This window comes from Salmo salar, chromosome ssa16 (genome assembly GCF_905237065.1).
Source record: "Salmo salar chromosome ssa16, Ssal_v3.1, whole genome shotgun sequence".
NCBI lineage: Eukaryota > Metazoa > Chordata > Actinopteri > Salmoniformes > Salmonidae > Salmo > Salmo salar.
The window spans coordinates 17,064,922-17,086,947 of record NC_059457.1 but is presented as its reverse complement, the minus strand read 5'-3'; the positions used below and the strand labels follow the sequence as shown (position 1 = coordinate 17,086,947).

Genomic DNA, 22,026 nt, shown 5'->3' with positions numbered 1-22,026 from the left:
ACCCTTTGCAATGAGACTCGAAATTGACCTCAGGTGCATCCTCTTTCCATTGATTGGAGTCCACCTGTGGTAAATTCAATTAATTGGACATGATTTGGAAAGGCACACACCTGTCTATATAAGGTCACACACTTGACACCACATGTCAGAGCAAAAACCAAGCAATGAGGTTGAAGGAATTGGCCGTAGAGACAGGATTGTGTCGAGGCACAGATCTGGGGAAGGGTACCAAAAAATTTCTGCAGCATTGAAGGTCCCCAAGAACACAGTGGCCTCCATCATTCTTAAATGGAGGAAGTTTGGAACCACCAAGACTCTTCCAAAAGCTGGCCGCCCGGCCAAACCCAACAATCGAGGCAAAATTGCCACCCTTTGCCTTGATGACAGCTTTGCACACTCTTGGCATTCTCTCAACCAGCTTCACCTGGAATGCTTTTCCAACATTCTTGAAGGAGTTGTGCTTAGCACTTGTTGGCTCATTTACCTTCACTCTGTGGGACTATCATTTGTTTTTCAACAGGACAATGACCCAACACACCTCCAGGCTGTGGAAGGACTATTTGACCAAGAAGGAGAGTGATGGAGTGCTGCATCAGATGACCTGGCCTCCACAATCACCCGACCTCAACCCAATTAAGATGGTTTGGCATGAGTTGGACCACAGAGTGAAGGAAAAGGAGCCAACAAGTGCTAAGCACAACTCCTTCAAGACTGTTGGAAAAGCCTTCCAGGTGAAGCTGGTTGAGAGAATGCCAAGCATGTGCAAAGCTGTCATCAAGGCAAAGGGTGGCTACTTTTAAGAATCTAAAATATATTTTGATTTGTTTAACATGTTTTTGCTTACTACATGATTCCATATGTGGTATTTCATAGTTTTGATGTCTTCACTATTATTCTACAATGTAGAAAATAGTAAAAATAAAGAAAAACCCTTGAATGAGTAGGTGTGTCCAAACTGTTGACTGGTACTGTGTGTATATATAGGACCAAATACTAAACTTTTGACAAAATGATTTAATTATTAATGAATTTGTCCAAATACTTAATACACCTTCAAATGGGGGGACTAGATGCATACAGTGCATTCATTTCTAAATGGTAAAACAGATATGTATAAAAATACCCTTTATTGAAAGGTGACACTATGTACTTGTCTCATATACAACATTTGATCTCAAATCTAAAATGCTGGAGCATAGAGCCAAATTAAACGTTTTAGCTTCACTGTCCAAATAAATACGTAGGGGAGTGTGTATAAGATCATAGCCTGTCTACATGTAAAAAATAATAATTAAAAAAAAACTTTTCTGCAACCTGTCATGTCATGGATGCAAGCTCACTGTTCAGTCTGCTTCTATCATGCTTTCGCCTACAAACAACAATAATCACCTTTTAACACAGGCCTCTCCTCACCCTTTCCTTACCCCCGTCTTCTCTCACCACTTGCTCCCACCATCAACACCCAGTGTGCTGTCTGCTAACCCTCATCATAATCATCCTTGTCCTCCTCACAATGTCTCCTCTCATTATGTCTTTATTGTGACAGAACAGCACATTGACATGGCTGTACCCACCAAGTCCAAATCATCCACCTCAAGGTTCCGTCAACTGTGTTAGATGGTGTGCTTATCTTACTGTGAGACTAGGAAGTGGTTAGACTAGATGGACAGGGAGCACTAATGTCCCTCAGGAGCATTCCCTGTCCGTTTAGTACTGTTGTATAATGATGTATATTGACAACGGACAGAGACACCACTCTGAATAGATATATACTGTTGTACCATGGATCACAATGGATGAGTCAGTCAGAGGACCCCAGACATACCTTTGCCCAGAATTGACCATGGTTGACTGCTGTATATTCACTTGCTGAAATCCAGTTCTTTACCCTCCAGATGTGGAAGTGCAGAGAATGAAAAAAGCGGTGGAGTCACTGATGGCAGCCAATGAGGAGAAGGTACAGTGAACTACAGTTGACCCTCGCACCCCATCTCATTACTCTCGGATAGTTTGTCTTGTCAAGTTTAATGTGACAGGCCAAAGAAGAGGTTACAACCTCTCTGAACCTCTGTTCAAAAAACGTATCTCTCTGCATCTCGTCACCTGGCTTGTACTTTGACCTTTCTGTGACCCCTCTGCACCTGTAGGATCGTAAGATTGAGGAGTTGAGGCAGTCGCTGCAGCGCTACAAGAAGGTCCAGGACATGGTGATGTCAGTGCAAGAGAAGAAAGGTTTGAGAAGCCATGTTCTATTTCTAAAACCATGTCCTATCACCTTGACATATATCAAATTTTATTAGTCACATGCGCCGAATACAACAGGTGTAGTCCTTACAGTGAAACGCTTACTTACGAGCCCCTAACCAACAATGCAGTTTATAAAAATACAGATAAGAATAAGAGATAAAAGTAACAAGTATTTAAAGAGTAGCAGTGAAATAACAATGGCGAGACTGTATACAGGGGGTACCGATACAGAGTCAATGTGCGGAGGCACTGGTTATTTGAGGTAGTATGTACATGTAGGTAGAGTTATTAAAGTGACTATGCATACAGTTGAAGTCGGAAGTTTACATACACTTAGGTTGGAGTCATTAAAACAAGTTTTTTAACCACTCCACAAATTTCTTGTTAACTATAGTTTTGGCAAGTTGGTTATGACATCTATTTTGTGCATGACAAGTAATTTTTCCAACAATTGTTTACTGACAGATTATTTCACTTATAATTCACTGTATCACAATTCTAGTGGGTCAGAAGTTTACATACACTAAGTTGACTGTGCTTTTAAACAGCTTGGAAATTTCCAGAAAATGTCATGGCTTTAGAAGCTTCTGATAGGCTAATTGACATCGTTTGCGTCAATTGGAGGTGTACCTGTGGATGTATTTCAAGGCCTACCTTCAAACTCAGTGCCGCTTTGCTTGACATCATGGGAAAATCAAAAGAAATCAGCCAAGACCTCGGGAAAAAAAATGTGTAGACCTCCACAAGTCTGGTTCATCCTTGGGAGCATTTTCCAAACGCCTGAAGGTACCACATTCATCTGTACAAACAATCGTGCGCAAGTATAAACACCATGGGACCACGCAGCCCTCATACCGCTCAGGAAGGAGATGCGTTCTGTCTCCTAGAGATGAACGTACTTTGGTGCAAAAAGTGCAAATCAATCCCAGAACAACAGCAAAGGACCTAATGAAGATGCTGGAGGAAACAGGTGAAAATAGTCTGGGTAACCATTTGACTTGATGTTCAGCAGTCTTATGGCTGGGGAGTGGAAACTGTTTAGAAGCCTCTTGGACCTAGACTTGGCGCTCCAGTACCGCTTGCCGTGCGGTAGCAGAGAGAACAGTCTATGACGAGGGTGGCTGGAGTCTTTGACAATTTGTAGGGCCTTCCTCTGACACCGCCTGGTATAGAGGTCTTGGATGGCAGGAGGCTTGGCACCAGTGATGTACTGGGCCGTTCGCACTACCCTCTGTTGTGCCTTGCAGTCGGAGGCCGAGCAGTTGCCAGACCAGTCAGTGATGCAACTAGTCAGGATGCTCTCAATGGTGCAGCTGTAGAACCTTTTGAGGATCTGAGGACCCATGCCAAATCTTTTGTCTCCTAGGGGGAATAGGTTTTGTCGTGCCCTCTTCACGACTGTCTTGGTGTGCTTAGTTCGTTGGTAATGTGGACGCCAAGGAACTTGAAGCTCTCAACCTACTCCACTACAGCCCCATCAATGAGAATTGGGGCATGCTCAGTCCTCCTTTTCCTATAGTCCACAATCATCTCCGTTGTCTTGATCACATTGAGGGAGAGGTTGTTGTCCAGGCACCACACGGCCAGGTCTCTGACCTCCTCCCTATAGGCTGTCTCATCGTTGTCGGTGATCAGACCTACCACTGTTTTGTCATCGGCAAATTTAATGATGGTGTTGGAGTCGTGCCTAGCCGTGCAGTCATGAGTGAACAGGGAGTACAGGAGGGGACTGAGCATGCACCCCTGAGGGGCCCCTGTGTTGAGGATCAGTGTGGCAGATGTGTTGTTACCTACCCTTGCCACCTGGGAGCAACCCGTCAGGAAGTCCAGGATCCATTTGCAGAGGGAGGTGTTTAGTCCCAGGGTCCTTAGCTTATTGATGAGCTTTGAGGGCATTATGCTGTTGAACGCTGAGCTCTAGTCAATGAATAGCATTCTCACATAGGTGTTCCTTTTGTCCAGGTGGGAAAGGGTGTTGTGGAGTGCAATGGATATTGCATCATCTGTGGATCTGTTGGGGCGGTATGCAAAGTGGGTCTAGGGTTTCTGGGATGATGGTGTTGATGTGAGCCATGACCAACCTTTCAAGGCACTTCATGGCTACATACTTGAGTGCTATGGGTCGGTATTTGTTTAGGCAGGTTACCTTAGTGTTCTTGGGCACAGGGACTATGGTGGTCTGCTTAAAACGTGTTGGTATTACAGACTCGGACAGGGAGAGGTTGAAAATGTCAGTGAAGACACTTGCCAGTTGGTCAGCGCATGCTTGCAGTACACGTCCTGGTGATAGGGTGTCCCACCCCTGGTACACCCTATCAACAACAGGTGAAATATCAAGAGCGCCAAATTTGAAAACAATTAAATGTCATAATTCAAATTTCTCAAACATACAACTATCTTACACCCTTTGAAAGATAAACATCTCCTTAATCTAACCACGTTGTCCGATTTCAAAAAGGCTTTACGGCGAAAGCATAAGGTTAGATTATGTTAGGAGAGTACATTGACAATAGCTGTGTGTAATGTTTTGTAAATTCAAAGACGGGCGTCACCAAAAGCAGAAAACCAGCTAAAATTATGCACTAACCTTTGACAATCTCCATCAGATGACACTCCTAGGACATTATGTTAGACAATACATGCATTTTTTGTTCTATCAAGTTCATATTTATATCCAAAAACAGCGTTTTACTATGGCGTTGATGTTGAGGAAATCGTTTCCCTCCAATAACCGCCAGTCAATCAGCACGACAAATTAAATAATTACTATTCGAAAACATTGGTAAAATATTATATTGTCATTCAAAGAATTATAGATTTACATCTCTTGAACGCAACCGGATTGCCAGATTTAAAAATAACCTTACTGGGAAATCACACTTTGCAATAATCTGAGCACTGCGCCCAGAAAAATACGCTTTGCGATACAGACTAACCGCCATGTTGGAGAGATCTAAAATCGAAAATACTATGTAAATAATCCATTACCTTTGATTCTCTTCATCAGATGTCACTTCCAGGAATCCCAGGTCCATAACAAATGTAGTTTTGTTCGAAAAAGCTCATTTATGTCCAAAAAGCTCCGTGTTGTTAGCACATGATCTATGCCAGCCGGACTTCTCGTCATGAACGAGGGGGAAAAAAATATTTACGTTCGTTCAAACATGTCAAACGTTGTATAGCATAAATCATTAGTGCCTTTTTTAACCAGAACATGAATAATATTCAAGGCGGACGATTGAATTCTCTTTTAAAACGTATTGGAACGAGAGTACCCAACATGAACTCGCGCGCCAGAGTCTAATCGGCCACCACCGTTCCAAGGCTCTTGTTCGTTCAGTTCTCACAGTATAAGACTCAAAACACTTTGTAAAGACTGGTGACATCTAGTGGAAGCAATAGGAAGTGCTCAACAATTAATAAGCCCCTGTGTGTTTCAATGGCATAGGCTTAAAGGTAATTCAACACATCAGGTATCCACTTCCTGTCATAATTTGTCTCAGGGTTTTGACTGCCATATGAGTTCTGTTATACTTACAGACACCATTCAAACAGTTTTAGAAAATTCAGAGTGTTTTCTATCCAAACATGAACAATAATATGCATATTCTAGCTTCTGAGTTGGTGTAGGAGGCAGTTAAAAATGGGCACATATTTTTTTCAAAATTCTCAATACTGCCCCCTAGCCCCAACAGGTTAAAGGTCTTACTCACATCGGCTGTGGAGAGCGTGATCACACAGTCGTCCGGAACAGCTGGTGCTCTCATGCATGTTTCAGTGTTGTTTGCTTCAAAGTGAGCATAGAAGTTGTTTAGCTCGTCTGGTAGGCTGGTGTCACTGGGCAGCTCTCGGCTGTGCTTCCCCTTGTAGTCTGTAATGGTTTGCAAGCCCTGCCACATCCGACGAGTGTCAGAGCCGGTGTAGTACGATTCAGACCTTGTGAATGACCTGTCAGATGCAGTTTAATTAGTGATATAGAAGTGATTTGTAAGAGCAGATAGAAATGTTCTTGAAGTCAATCTTTAAACTTCAAAGCTTCATATTTCTGGCATTGGGCTCCAATAGAATGGCCAACTCTGAACTCGCTCTCTCTCTCTAGGCTACATACAAATCTGACTGCTAAAAATAATTCATCTTCCATTCCAGACAAAACCAAAGATGGTGAGAGTGACGAGAGTAACAGCGACAACTCCCTCTCTGTGATGTCAACGACAACCACCCCGGTTGCCCTGGAGTCGGAGAGGCACGCGCTAGCTGGAGTCGAGGAAGTAGCCGGGAAGAGCCCAGACGAGGTACAGGATTACGTGATGATTTATAGATTGACTAAACAGGCTAAGGCCCTCGGATCACAGAACAGAATATATTTCTATGAATTAATGTGTCACCCTCATTAGACCTTCTCAAAAAGCCTTGAGATGTTCTCCAACCAATGAAACAGTCAATAAGGACACATGCTGTCCTTAGATTTCACACTTCTGAATGAGGTGTTGCTGTCACTTTGCCAAATTAGTCTGATAACGTTCAATGTAACTTTGCAGTGACACTTGTCTTTTTGAATTATGACAACACCATTAACTGCTCGTTACCCTTAGTCTACTAAGTCGTGAAAACACCTTGACACGACAGAGAAAAGTAACATCTGACTTTGATGGCGGTTGTATTTTACTAAATGTTTATTCCCGTTTTGGTCCTCTGCCTCAATGCATAGCTGGAGACGCACTATGGTGCTACTGAAGTGCCTTCGCCAACAACCAGCCCTACAGTCCAGTCAGCCTGCGCTCTACAGAGCGTGCCAGAGCTTGACCAAGCTGAACCTGAGAGGTGAGCTGAACTAGATGCTTATCTATAATCTTTGTAACGGGCTTCAGCTAAACCTGTGGGACAATTTCCACATTTCTTCCAGAACAACATCTGCATTTCTTCAAGAACAACGTTAGTTTTTGGCTTTGGGTGTCTGTCCAGTGCTGTTCTTTTTACTAGGAACCAAACGGGACAAAGCGGGAACGGACCTACCTGAATTTCCCCAATAGACACACTTGTTTACATTGCAAAACATTTTGTTACTGTGTGCACTCCTGTTGATGAACAAAGTACCTTAGTTTGAACCTTAGATGAACAAAGTACCTATGTACCTTAGTTTGCCCATGAGCAGAGTGAGCTGACTAGGAAAGAGAGATGTCTTGAATGGTGTGTAGACCTAGTTCCTCAAATGAGACCCGTCTATGGAAAAGGTCAACACCTAGGCAAGATATCATGCCTCATCTTGCCTTAGCATGGTAAATGGGGCATAATTCATGATATTTGGACACCACGAGGTCCAAGGTGTCCCATAAGGCTGTTTAAATCCGCTTGACTGACAAATGAGGCTTCCTACGACAAATATCGATAGCCTCCACACCCAGGTTTGACAGTGTACAGTATAGCGTGCAGCAGGCAGCTCACAGCTTGTTCGTGTTAGCGTCCCAACACTCTGCAGTGAGGCAGGGGATCAGGAAGTGTCACAGGAGGCCCCCCTATCATGTGATACTCCACAGTGAGTATGCCCATGGTGTGAAGCCACGTGTCATCCTTTTGCTTAAAGCTTCCGCTGTCTGTCAGATTGCCTTCCTGCCAAAGGCCAGTGGTTCAGTACCGCACCACTTTCACTTTGGCACATTGACTAGATCAAAGTCTTGTAGTGTTCACTGTGATGAGCTTTGTCATTTCAGGACCCTGCATGTCCTGAAGTCAGCGAGTCAGGAAAACGTGTATGTCAGCAACAGTGAAAAGGTAAAGATATTTCTGAGTTCCCTTGAAGGGCAGGTCATCATCTCTCAGTTCTAAAGTCATCATTATCATGATTTGATTTCATCATTGAATTTCATCATTAACACTCCATCCCATGTCATCATATCACCTGTGACAGATTACATTGGTGATTGACGAAAAGCCAACAGAGGTGAGTCTGTTCTCAACAGTCTTCTTTGCATATTTCGGGGTCAGACACTTTATTTTTTGCTTATCCTCTCTTTATCATTCTTTAAATAGTTTTCCTTTTTGGCCTCATCCGTCTTGTTTAAAAGGCTGATAACCTATTCCTTATGAGGCTAGCATCCTCAGTAAAGTGAGTGAGTGTCACCTTGGTTTCATAGCATGCGTTTGATTGCCTTTTATCATATTGAATTGAAATTTCTCAATCCTTTACACTTAAAGCCAACTCTACACTGTCAGTTATTTTCAAATTCAACTTCTTAAAGATTGTTTTATTTATTACTACATGTGTGCGAAATGACATGCTTCTGGCATTGTGTGAACTGATTTTGCAGATAGCGGCGATTTTGAAGGAGGTTTTTACTTGCAATGACTGTGATATGTTTATTTTTACCTACCGTGCCTTAGTTGAATGCACTGATTGTAAGTCACTCTGGATAAGAGCGTCCGCTAAATGACTAAAATGTAAAATTGACGTGTCAATTCTGTATTTTGCTACTGTTCAGAATAAGGCGGTGGAGGAAATCAGTAAGATCAGCGAGCGCCCGCCCAAGTCTCCCTCTTCATCTCGCCCAGAGGACGACAGCTTCGGTACCAAGAAGGCTCGCTCCTCCTTTGGCCGAGGCTTCTTCAAGATCAAGGGGGGCAAGAGGACAGCCAGCGCCCCTAACCTGGGTAAGACAGGGTGGATGGGTGGCCTAGTGTGCGTGAATGGGCTGTGGGTCTCAGGTGGAAGCTTTGTGGGGACAGGTCCCATATTCACAAAGCAACTTAGAGTAGGAGTGCTGATCTAGGATCAGGTCCTCCCTGTCCATACAACTTTGTTCATTATGAACTTAAAGGAAAAAACGATCCTAGAGCAGCAGTCTTACTCTGAGATGCTTTTTTTAATAAGGGCCCAGATATAACCCTGCTACTCAATGGTTTTTGACAGTTATTTTGCTTCTTTTGTGCTATTTTGACTTGAACTGTTAATGACATGATTAGTAAGATTGTGGTCTGTGTTATTCTTTGCTTTTAATTATATGTGCAGTGTATATACAACAAAATGTCTTTCTCTGAGCAATTGTATTAGTATAAAATAATAATATATCCACATTTTTTTGGAGCATAGAATGTAGCCTAGTATTTTTTATTATTTATTTTATACAGCCATTCCTCATCTTTATCAAGGGTGTCAATAAATTCGGGCCCCACGTGTTTGACACTTAATTCAGACAGTAAGGAAATTAGAGAGTTAGAGGAGAACCAATGAAAAGGGTTAACACAGGGAGTCATATCTGACATGCAGGGGAGTGGTACCACACCGACTCTGCACCGTCTTTGTTTTATTCTGAAGACTGAGTGGTTCTTTCCAAAGAGCTTAGTTTTTCGATGTAGCTTTTAACATTTTTGTTCCCTAAACCACACCCATAGTTTCAAATACATACAAACAGCATAATTATTAGTCCCACAAACTGTTCTCCCTGTCTGATTATGAAAATGTAGCCTAGTGTGTGTGCTTTGTATGTATGTATGTATGTATTATCTGCCTCCTGCCCCTACCATCATTATATGAATATCCCCTGTTGTTTTTTCCCTTCAGTAACCTTTGGCCTCTTTGTGCTTTGTGTAACGCATTGTGAAGACCGCAGCTGGATTGCAAGTGCCCCTATGCTAGGTACAGAATAATGGAGCCATTATGTCTTCAGGGCAAGGCGGGCTGCAGTAAGGCCTCTCTGGAGGAATGACCAGTACTGAATATGACCCCTGACCTCATTCCCCCCACCCCCTTCCTTCCCAAACACACTCAACCAACTGTTGACTTTCTACTTTCACCTAACTCACAAACTTGTGTAAGCCGAAGTGTCCTTTGTAATTGAATTTCTCCCAACACTTAGAAATGCATTATAGGTTTTGAACTCTCTTGGGTGCCCACTTTATATGGAATATGAGTTGAGGGTGACTTCTATATTCCAAGACGTATTGGTAGACATGTTGGTAGAAAGTAAGGGTAGGAATTTCTATTCTTTGTAATTCAATTTCAGAACTCATGATTCACCCAAGTCTTAAAAATCTTGGTGGTGACCTTTTTATTCCAAGACTTAATGAAACATGCTCGTGTTGATATAACTTGGGAGTTCATGGATAGAGAAGAAAGGGTTTGAATTTCCACTCTAGACATTTGAATAGAGGTTACTCTCGGGCTACCATGAACCCATGGCAAGGCCCTGTTCTGGCTCCTATTGTTGGCGTCCATTTAGTATATAATTCTACAGTAGCTACACTAGACTTCCTTTTATACAACCACACCCATGTTACCAGCGGTTGTTCCTCGCCAAACTGCTTTTTATGAGCACCAGTGCGGGATAGCATCAAAGCTGAGGGACAGCGTTTTGTATGTTAGTTCTGTACATCTCCAAACTCTGCATGTATATGTGCTCTTTTCTATTTCTGTTCAAACTCCCCTCGCACCAAACCATATCTGGGTCTTATTACCAGATGATGTCATCTGCAATGATGCCACCCGATAGGAATTGAACTGCCAATATTCATATAGCCGTTTCCTTAAACGCACTAACCACGGTCAGATCCTGAATGTTGTTCTTTCTAAAGTTAGACCACCTCACTCTCCCATGTACACGCTCAGTGAGGTGAGTCTCATTTAGGAATGTGTGTTTGCACGAATTATCCTCTGTTTAAGTCTAATAATGAAATGGGAATTGTATGCATTTCCGTCCTGTTTTGTCTTTACACCAGTGCATAACTAGTCTTTGAATTATGTAAGGCCTACAACTAAAGTTATCTTTAGTGCTTTTATAGTCTCCACTCCATTGCATGCATTAAGGAGGGGTTCTACTAACCTAGCATATGGAATTGTTTTAAGCTGGTTATACCGTAGATCATTTAGCAACTTGATTTAGAATTTTAGATTGAATTTGGCCTTTACTGCTGTAGCCCAAAGAAACACATTGAATAACATTCATAAATGGCACAAAATAAATCATAAGGAATAAGGTTTTAGAGTGTCTGTCCTATATCTAGGAGATATAAGAATGCTAGATGGGGTGGGGACACAAAGACTTCCATACTTCCATTTAGTGATGCACCAATATGACATTTTTGGTCGATACTGATATTTTCCTTGCCAAAGAAAAAAACGCATTTTAGCGGCCTTTTAAGCATTCTCGTACAGTTAAATAGTTTACTCACACACATGGACGCAGCGGTCTAAGGTACTGCATCTCAGTGCAAGAGGCGTCACTATAGTCCCTGGTTCGAATCCAGGCTGTATCACATCCGGCCGTGATTGGGAGGCCCATAGGGCGATGCACAATTGGCCCAGCGTCGTCCTGTTTTGGCCAGGGTAGGCCATCATTGTGAATAAGAATTTGTTCTTAACTGACTTGCCTAGTTAAAGGTTACACACACACACACACACACACACACACACACACACACACACACACACACACACACAAACTGACCAAAAAGTTATTTTGTTGGCATTTACGCATGTCCCCATTACCAGTAAAACATCATCAAAACCTATATCTTTCATTTACTTGCTGTGCTGTTTCCTTGTTCAGTCGTTTCATTCTCAACCAGGATTTCTCATACTATGGAACCCCGTTTGGGTCTTCGCGTGTCAAAAAAGATGCCTGTCAAATAAAAATGTGTCTCTGTCCCAGCTATTTGACCAATCAGGACCTTAATATGACTGCACGTGACATAATTTAACAAGTTCATTCATTTTTTACGTAGTTATTACACATTGATTACATGATCACTCGTATCTCATATGTCACAATGATTCATCGATACATATGCTATGATGCTAGTAAAGTTATCTCGCGCACCAACCGTGCTGGTCATTAAAAAAAAATCTTGCTAGATCATGGACGCAAACAATGTTCTTCCCCAAAAACATAGCAAAACGATAATCTGTTTCAGTAGCTATACTTAGCTAACTGTATAGATAGGTGTCATCTAAAATAACCCTAATTTATAAGAGTTCTTATTTGATTAATGGTAGTCGGACCCATCTATGTGAATAGTGGACTTTGCGGTTTGCCTTCAAAATAAAAGTATGTCTTTAACAGTGATGCAAATTAATACAAATAGTGGAATGCCATAATGGAATAGATCATGCTAAACGAGTTTGGAATGTTATGATAAAAATGACAAAAGATTTGTTAATTTGACAAAAATCTGTTGAAATCACACTGGATGTATTATACTTTAGAATTGCATTGGGGGCATACTTATTTCACTGTACAGCCTTACCTATGGATTGTGGATCAATGACATGGGGTATCAGTCTACTCGGTGACACCCAGAGAACATTAGCATCGTAGCTCTTATTGCGGGACTCTGAAACAGCTGTGAATTGAGCCACATTTATTGTCAACCTATGTGTATTGAACACTATTCCAGAGGAAAAACAATACTGCGTGGATGTTTTGGAGTCTGATAACTCTGAGGAGGACGTTGGGAAAAATTATATTGGGTATTGAGTAGACTGATACCCCATTTCATTGATCCTCAATCCTTAGGTAAAGCTGTACAGTGCAATATGAATGTCAATACACACAATAGGCTGACTGTGGAGGTGTTTTCACACAGTCCCGCCATAAGAGTTACAGTGCTAATAGTTGCGTAAACTCTTCACAGTTGTGTTCTGTGGGTGTCACTGAGTAGACTGATACCCCATTTCATTGCTTCACATTCCAACCTTGTTTAACATTATCTAGTCTAAATATGGCACAATTCCACCAATTATAACCTTCTGCATCACTTTCAAAGAGGTACTTTTATTTTAAAGGCAAACCGCAAATTACGCTATTGTGCCTAATCCTTATTGTGGCTAGCTTCACAACACAACCCGGTCCAGTCGAGCGTTACTAGCCAGATGAAGCTCGCTGGCTGCTTATAACGTTAGCTTCTGGCAACAGGGTTAAGTAGCTGGCTAGATATTTATTTTCATGAACTAAAGTTCAATTTCAATAAGCAAATAACACGTGGCTACCAAGCTAATACTTACTCACAAGGACTCCAAAATCATTGATAAGAATAATGAAAATGACTGCAGTTTCTACTGGTCATTGTTTTCAGGCTGGTTATATTGTTGCTAGCTAGGTACCAAGCTAAAGCTAGCTACCCCAGAAGTTGTGGTCAAACAAATAATGCTTTATTACCAACCAACAGCAGGGGAGAAGATGGAAGTTTTAAGTTCCTCGGCGTACACATCACAGACAAACTGAAATGGTCCACTCATACAGACAGTCTGGTCAAGAAGGCGCAATAGTGCCTCCTCAACCTCAGGAGGCTGAAGAAATTTGGCTTGTCACCCAAAACCCTGACAAACTATTACAGATGCACAATCGAGAGCATCCTGTTGGGCTGTATCACAGCTTGGTACGGCAACTGCACCGCCCTCAACCGCAAGGCTCTCCAGAGGGTGGTGCGGTCTGCACAACGCATCACCAGGGGCAAACTACCTGCCCTCCATGACACCTACAGCACCCAATGTCACAGGAAGGCCAAAAAGATCATCAAGGACATCAACCACCCGATCCACAGCCTGTTCACACCGCTACCATCCAGAAGGCGAGGTCAGTACAGGTGCATCAAAGCTGGGACCGAGATACTGAAAAACAGCTTCTATCTCAAGGCCATCAGACTGCTAAACAGCAATCACTAACTCAGAGAGGCTGCTGCCTACATTGAGACCCAATCACTGGCCACTTTAATAAATTGATCACTAGTTATTTTATACAATGCACTCTAAATAATGCCACTTTAATAATGTTTACGTATCTTACTTAACTCATATCACATGTATATACTGTATTTTATATCATCTATTGCACTTTGCCTATGAAGCTCGGCCATCGCTCATCCATATACTTACATGTACATATTCTCATTCACCCCTTTTAGATTTGTGTGTATTAGGTAGTTGTTGGGGAATTGTTAGATTACTTGTTAGATATTAATACACTGTCGGAACTAGAAGCACAAGCATTTCGCTACTCTCGCATTAACATCTGCCAACCATGTAACAAATACATTTTGATTTGTAAACACATCGTTGGTGCCGGTGTTTGCTTGTTTGAAGACTTTTGTACAGCTTTGACAGTGCTACTGATAGTGGTGGCGCTTGGCTTGCACGTGCAAATTCAGCACTCACAACATTCTATAACAGAACTGTGTTATTTGACATGTCAAATTCAAGCTTATTTGACGTGTATCTTTTTTGACACCCAAAGACCCAAACAGCATTGCATAGTATGTCGTGAAGCTATTACTGTGTAACACCGGTAGGGCAACATCTGAAAAATAGCGCACTTCACTTGGTAGTGTGTACCGGTGCTCGACCAGTCGGCGAAAGCCAACATCACCCACGACGGAGAACGGTTTTGCACATTGGCGTTAAACTAGACATCGGGCCGTTACCGATGTTGGCATATTTAGCTAATATCGTCCGATTCCGATATGTTCACTGATTTATCGTGCATCCCTACTTCCATTAATTGTTTTTAACCAGTAGCGGGTTACCTTCAGACGAGTCCCGTGGGGCTTGTGGGGGTCGTAGAACAAAACGGAGAACACCGTCGTGTTCGTGAGAGCCTCATCTTCCCACAGAGTGCAGACCAAACTCTTCAGAACTTTAGAAAATATTTATTAACTTTATTTTTAAAGAAGTATATCCAATATACCCAATAGCAGTAGTGTAAATGAATGACTATTATAAACAAGTTTTTAATCCTTGACTCCATCTTCTCCCTTCTTCAACATGCTCCCTTTGATGCTGTAACGTTTGCGTGATCTGTATCTGTAGCCTAGTATGCATACTTCTCTGGCAATACATTTTATCCGGTTTACAAAGATACAAAAATGATGCTAAAAGCCATCATCTCTGCTGAAATTAACTACCAAATGTCATTCTTGGTGAGCTGCACTTCTGCAACTGCTTGATAGTGATTGGGAGTTGACTCCATAATAATCGATTCCTTGCCCGTCGACTCGCATTTCTCCGCTAGGAATCGACTCCTAAGATTCAGTATTTTTGCAACAGAGGAAACTATTTGCCCTAGTCTACTTCGAGAACACAAACTCTCGCATCTTTCACAGCAAAGAAAGAGCGAGGGAGAGAGCGATGGGAGAGGCACAGCCAGGTATAGGTAGGCATGTCGGCCACCAGGTAGACAGACATGGGACTCAACGGGCAAAGAGTCGAGGAATCGATTATTTTGGAGAATAGAGGAGGAAACCAGAGTGCCTTAATTTTGCTATTTGAACGGTTATACCAGTGACCGTGGACATTTGCCTGACAAGTAACTGTTACTGGAAATTCCATAACTGTCACTGCCCTATCAGACGCTACAGATGTTTTTGTGAGATGTCTCCTGGTCTTGCAAACAGCGCTGTAGCTCTGCCACTTTCCACCGCAGATGCGGAAGGCCGACATCGGGTAGCCCATGCAAAGAATAGATCTCTAGCTTAAACAGACAGATTTTTATGGGGATTTAAAACATTTTTAATTAGCGGGTTATAACAGACCAGACTGTCAGGGTATTAGTGTTGATGCCATCCCCATGATCTCGCTGTCTGGGAGTTGCCTCTGACCCTGGGAAGCAGATATCTGTGCATGGTTTTGTCTGAAATGGCACCCTATTCCCTATACGGTGTACTACTAACCAGAGCCCTGGACAAATGTAATGCACTACATAGGAAATAGGGTGCAATTTTGGACACACACCATGGCTGTCACCTCAGTCAGCATGGTAGCATGGCGGTGCTAATGCCTTGTTTGTACAGCTGAGACCGTGCGAGAGGGGGGCACTGACCATCTGGACCTGGCAGGGCTACCCCAGAGGTCAGCCATCAGCGACAGCACCAACACACTGACCAGTGTGACCTCTACTACCTCTCCCGAGGGCAAGAAGAAGTCCAGGGGAATCAAGGCACTCTTTGGAAAGTGAGTGTTAAAGATGATTGGTACAGAACTCTTGATGACACTGGCCTAAACATCAAGATTGAGTTTGGAATGTGTGGGGCATATTTAAGAGGCACCAAAGGGAAAGAAACTACCTGAAAGGGAGTGATTACTTGAATTTGTCCAATGCAAAATGCTTGTTTTCATTTTCTGTTCCAAAACAATTTGCTACGGTGTGCGCTAATGAATACAACCCTGGTTAATCTTAATCTGATTTAGCTTGCAATATACAGTTGAAGTCAGAAGTTTACATACACTTTAGCCAAATACTTTTAAACTCAGTTTTTCACAATTCCTGACATTTAATCCTAGTAAAGATTCCCTGTTTTAGGTCAGTTAGGATCACCACTTTATTTTAAGAATGTGAAATGTCAGAATAATAGTAGAGAGAAATTATTTATTTTAGCTTTTATTTCTTTCATCACATTCCCAGTGGGTCAGCAGTTTACATACACTCAATTAGTATTTGGTAGCATTGCCTTTTAAATTGTTTAACTTGGGTCAAACGTTTTGGGTAGCCATCCACAAGCTTCCCACAATAAGTTGGTTGAATTTTGGCCCATTCCTCCTGACAGAGCTGGTGTAACTGAGTCAGGTTTGTAGGCCTCCTTGCTCGCACACGCTTTTTCAGTTCTGCCCACAAATTTTCTACAGGATTGAGGTCAGAGCTTTGTGATGGCCACTCCAATACCTTGACTTTGTTGTCCTTAAGCCATTTTGCTACAACTTTGGAAGTATGCTTGGAGTCATTGTCCATTTGGAAGACCCATTTGCGACCAAGCTTTAACTTCCTGACTGATGTCTTGAGATGTTGCTTTAATATATCCACATAATTTTCCATCCTCATTATGCCATCTATTTTGTGAAGTGCGCCAGTCCCTCCTGCAGCAAAGCATCCCCACAACATGATGCTGCCACCCCTGTGCTTCACGGTTGGGATGGTGTTCTTCTGCTTGCAAGCAGCCTCCTTTTTCCTCCAAACATCACAATGGTCATTATGGCCAAACAGTTCTATTTTTGGTTCATCAGACCAGAGGACATTTCTCCAAAAAGTACGATCTTTGTCCCCATGTGCAGTTGCAAACCGTAGTCTGGCTTTTTTATGGCGGTTTTGGAGCATTGGCTTCTTCCTTGCTGAGCGGCCTTTCAGGTTATGTCGATATAGGACTCGTTTTACTGTGGATATAGATACTTTTGCAGCTGTTTCCTCCAGCATCTTAACAAGGTCCTTTGCTGTTGTTCTGGGATTGATTTGAACTTTTCGCACCAAAGTACGTTCTTCTCTAGGAGACAGAACGCGCCTCCTTCCTGAGCGGTATGACGGCTGCGTGGTCCCATGGTGTTTATACTTGCATACTATTGTTTGTACAGATGAACGTGGTACCTTCAGGCATTTGGAAATTGCTCCCAAGGATGAACCAGACTTGTGGTCTACAATTTTTTTTCTGAGGTCTTTGCTGATTTCTTTTGATTTTCCCATGATGTCAAGCAAAGAGGCACTGAGTTTGAAGGTAGGCCTTGAAATACATCCACAGGTACACCTCCAATTGACTCAAATGATGTTAGTTAGCCTATCAGAAGCTTCTAAAGCCATGACATCATTTTCTGAAATTTTCCACGCTGTTTAAAGACAGTCAACTTAGTGTATGTAAACTTCTGACCCACTGGAATTGTGATATATGTAAAAATGTAAATAATCTGTCTAAACAATTGGAAAAATTACTTGTGTCATGCACAAGTAGATGTTCTAACCGACTTGCCATATCTATTGTTTGTTAACAAGAAATGTGTGGAGTGGTTGAAAAACGAGTTTGAATGACTCCAACCTAAGTGTATGTAAACTTCCGACTTCAACTGTAAGTAACAGAAACATGTTTTGGAGATGTATTATTTTATAAAAAATTGCTTTCTGCAGTTGTTACTCCACCATAAGTGCACAACTTTCAACCATGACCAGACTTAATTTATATATATTTATTTATTTTAAGGCTGAGGAGAAGTCAGTCCACCACGTTCAACCTGGATGACAACCTATCAGAGCCGGTCGAGTTCAAGAGAGGCGGAGTCCGGGCCACAGCAGGACCCAGACTGGGATGGTCCCGGGACCTACAGCAATCACACAACACGTTAGTGTGCATGTGCACTCACCTTGAGTTAATTTGAAATAAGAAGTTAGTGTGCACAGTACACTCCCCTTGAATAATAAAGGAAGTTAAATCTAAACTAGTTGGATGTAGAGCACTACAATGGTCAAGTCATTCAGAAATATAAGCCAGTGTGTCCTACTGTAATTCTCTCGCTTGTAGTGACTTGGACACCCCGTTTGCCCGCTGGTCCAAGGAGCAGGTGTGTGACTGGCTGCAGGAGCAGGGACTGGGGCTCTACCTGAACATGGCCCACGTGTGGATCTCTTCTGGACAGACTCTGCTGCAGGCCTCACAGCAGGATCTAGAGAGGGTGAGTACTGAGCAGGAGAGATTGTATCTGAATGAGACTGACCTGTATGAATAAAGGTTAAATGGAACGAAAAAACACCTGTACACCGCAGTACAGCCATATGTTATTTGTTATTATAAACTGGGTGGTTCGAGCCGTGAATGCTGATTGGCTGACAGCCGTGGTATATCAGACCGTATAATCTAGAGGCGAAAGAAACGCACACCTATTTAAGCGAGGTGCTGGCTACATAAGCCTACAAACATTTACAATAGCAAATCACAATAATTGCTTCAGATCAGTGTTCGTTGAGACCGAAGGGAGCAAGGGTCTTTAAATTAAAGATCCAGGCAGCCTCTTGTTTTAACAATAAATTGTCAAGGTCACCCCCTCTCCTAGGGAGGGTGACATGTTCGATGCCAATATAACGTAGAGACGAAATGGAGTGGTTTTCTTCCAGAAAGTGGGCCGCAACTGGGTATGTCAAGTTTTTTCACCTAATGGTGCTACGATGCTCTGAGATACGTACTTTTAATTCACGCTTTGTTTTACCCACATCATTTTTACCACAAGGACAAGTTATAAGATAAATAACTGCCTTAGTAGAGCATGTGATAACACCTTTGATTGGGATCGATTTCCCTGTTTGTGGGTGTTTGAAGGATCTACATTTATAAGTGCCATTGCATTGAGCACAGCCATTACATTTGTAGTTTCCATCCAGTAGGGGTGCAAATACACGCTGTGCAGGGATATCTTGGGGTGGTAAATTAGTTTTCCAATTGATCTCTGTTTCTGCCCCGTGAGAAAACGACCAAGGGAAGGTCTGAAAACATATTACCGATACTGTCATCGGATCATAGAATGTGCCAATGTTTGAACGATTCCCTTAATTTGTTCAGAGCGCTTTGAATAGCGGGTAGTTAGAACACAAGAATGCTTATTTTTGCGAGACTGACCTTGAAAAAGGTCATGTCTCGTTTTGTTTAGAATTTTCTCAATGGCATTATTAATCTGACCATTTTTGGTACCCCCCTCTCCTTGAATTTTCTTTGCGTCTCAGCCATATTTCTGTCGAAATCTGATTGCATTTTACAAATTCTTTTGATTCGACAGAATTGGCTGTCGGGCAAACTGTTTCTCAAGGGAAGTGGGTGACAACTATCAGTGTATAGAACATTATCTTCTCAGAAGATCAAGAAAACTGATTTGACATGTATCAGATGGCATAGTAAATCTCAGATGCTCAGAACAGGAGTTAAGAAAAGCATGGAACACCTGGAGCTGTTTTGCGTCACCCCGCCATAGAACAAAAATATCATGATACTGTTTCCAAATAATGAACTTAGGCAAGAAAACATTTTTGAGAGGAATGAAAATATACTCTTTCTCCATGTAACCCACATACATATTAGCATAGTTAGGAGCCGTGGGGGATCCCATAGCAGTACCCTTCGTCTGAATAAAGAAATCATTTAGAAACATGAAGTCGTTTGTAAGTACTATTTCAGTCAATGTAATAAGGCATACACTGGAAGGCAGTTCATTGGGGTCACGTTCCACAGCTTCAATACTGCCCTTGTGTGGAGTATTGGTGTATAACGACTCAACATCAAAAGTAACTAACAAAGTATTGTCAGGGAGAGGATCAAGAGATTCAATAATAGAGCTCATACTGCTGGTGTCCTTTACAAAGGAGGGGAGCTGTTCTGCGAGTGGTCTAATAAAAAAGTCAACAAAAGTCGATCGAGGGGCCGTTACTGCATCAATGCCCGCTACAATAGGGCGCCCTGGAGGGTTTGTAACATTCTTGTGTAATTTCTGGAAGTATAAAAAGGGTGTTGAATAGCCAAAAAGTTATGTTCTTTTTTGGTTATCTGACCAGAACGTAAATAACCATCTAGGACAGTAAAGATCATGTTCTGAAATTAGGCAGTGGGGTCACTTCTGAGTTTCTTGTAAAAGGTGTTGTCTATGACACTCATTTACATAAACTGTCCTATCCATGAGTACAACCGACCCACCCTTATCAGCAGGACGAATAAGGACTGACGTATCAGATTGTAAATCAAGCAAAGCTTGTTTTTCATCCTTAGGTAAATGATGGAAAGATATGTTCTCCTGTTTGTTCTTAAGGAGATGAACAACATCTTTTTCAACAAGTCTGCAATATGTCTCCATAGATTGATTGCGATTGGCTGGAGGTACAAAATAACTCTTACTTCTAAAAGGAGTCGGAGTATGTACAGGTGAGCAACCTACATGTTCAGTAGAAATATCACGATTACGGGAGCTAAAGTATTCTCTTAAAACGTATGTTTCTAAAAAAACTTAAACATGTCTACCTTAACATCAAAATTGTTGCACTGAGTTGTAGGCACAAAAGATCACCCTTTATTAAGCAAGGAGACATGGGCAGGGCTCAATATCTTGCTTGATAAATTAAAAACACTCAGTCCCGTGGGTTCTGGGAACGTGTGAACGGTCTCCTCTGCCTCTGGTAGTCGTTTCTTCTTACCCTGTCGGGTGCGGCATCTCGTCGGTGCGTGTGCCCGCGGCCACCTCCGGCCTTCCGTCGGCCCAGTCTCTCATTGGATAAAAAACTGGCACTGGAAGCAGATGAGGCGCTGGTTGTAGAGCGTTGGTCAGACGGTGGTGGATAGAAGTAAGCGGGCATCCCTCCTGTGTCTGTCTTGGAGAGAAGGAGCAGGACCTCTTTTGTCAGGGTTTCTCCAGAAGTAGACTTTATCCTCGGCCTTGTCTTTTTTGTCATGGTTGAATTTCTTGATTTTTAAGTTCCTTTATTTCTGTAGACAACTTGCCCTGGAGCGCTTGGTTAGTTTTCATCAGTTCATTGAATATGACATCATCATTAACAGCTCCTTGCAGCGCTGTGCGTTTCTCTTCAATCGTGTTATCCATTTAAATAAAATCCTTTTTCAACTGATCACCAATTAATGTCATTAAATCAATCAAGCATTTGTTCAGGATGGCACACCAGCGCTCACAGAAAGCATCTGTGCTCTGTCCCAATGATGGCTCTTTTTGCCACCTGAGTCCCCGTGGAATAATGCCTTGACGTACGTAATCACTAAGAGTGACTATATGTAGATGTGTTCTCGTCTGGCGCTTAGATAAATGTAACAGTTCTTTCGAGAGGTCAGAATTACCCCCCGGCATGTCAAAAAGAGACTCTGATACAATTATCTTATCACGTTCCCTTTGGCTGTATTCAAAGTAATCTTGTTTGGGTCTTTGACCAGTGTCTGGAAAATAACTATAATTCGGCATCGTTTTAGAGATTTTTGTCGGTAGGGTGCTGTTTACTGGGTAACAGAATCATCTATAGGCGAAAGAAACGCACACCATATACCACGGGTATGACAAAACTT

The 22,026-nt window shown here is 42.2% G+C and overlaps 1 protein-coding gene across 5 annotated transcripts in view; it reads left to right on the top strand.

The window, feature by feature from the left end:
* The window catches only part of LOC106573299 (liprin-beta-1), a 90,643-nt gene that overhangs the window by 47,976 nt on the left and 20,641 nt on the right, over positions 1-22,026 (top strand). For 4 of the 5 annotated variants that reach the window (XM_014148234.2, XM_014148233.2, XM_014148232.2 and 1 more), the window contains 10 exons: positions 1,896-1,957; positions 2,148-2,232; positions 6,394-6,539; positions 6,956-7,068; positions 7,956-8,016; positions 8,153-8,185; positions 8,724-8,892; positions 16,021-16,180; positions 18,187-18,324; positions 18,505-18,655. In XM_014148234.2, the coding sequence (XP_014003709.1) occupies positions 1,896-1,957; positions 2,148-2,232; positions 6,394-6,539; positions 6,956-7,068; positions 7,956-8,016; positions 8,153-8,185; positions 8,724-8,892; positions 16,021-16,180; positions 18,187-18,324; positions 18,505-18,655 (1,118 nt within the window). The remainder of the gene's footprint in view (positions 1-1,895; positions 1,958-2,147; positions 2,233-6,393; positions 6,540-6,955; positions 7,069-7,955; positions 8,017-8,152; positions 8,186-8,723; positions 8,893-16,020; positions 16,181-18,186; positions 18,325-18,504; positions 18,656-22,026) is intronic. The other variant, XM_014148231.2, reaches the window with a different exon arrangement.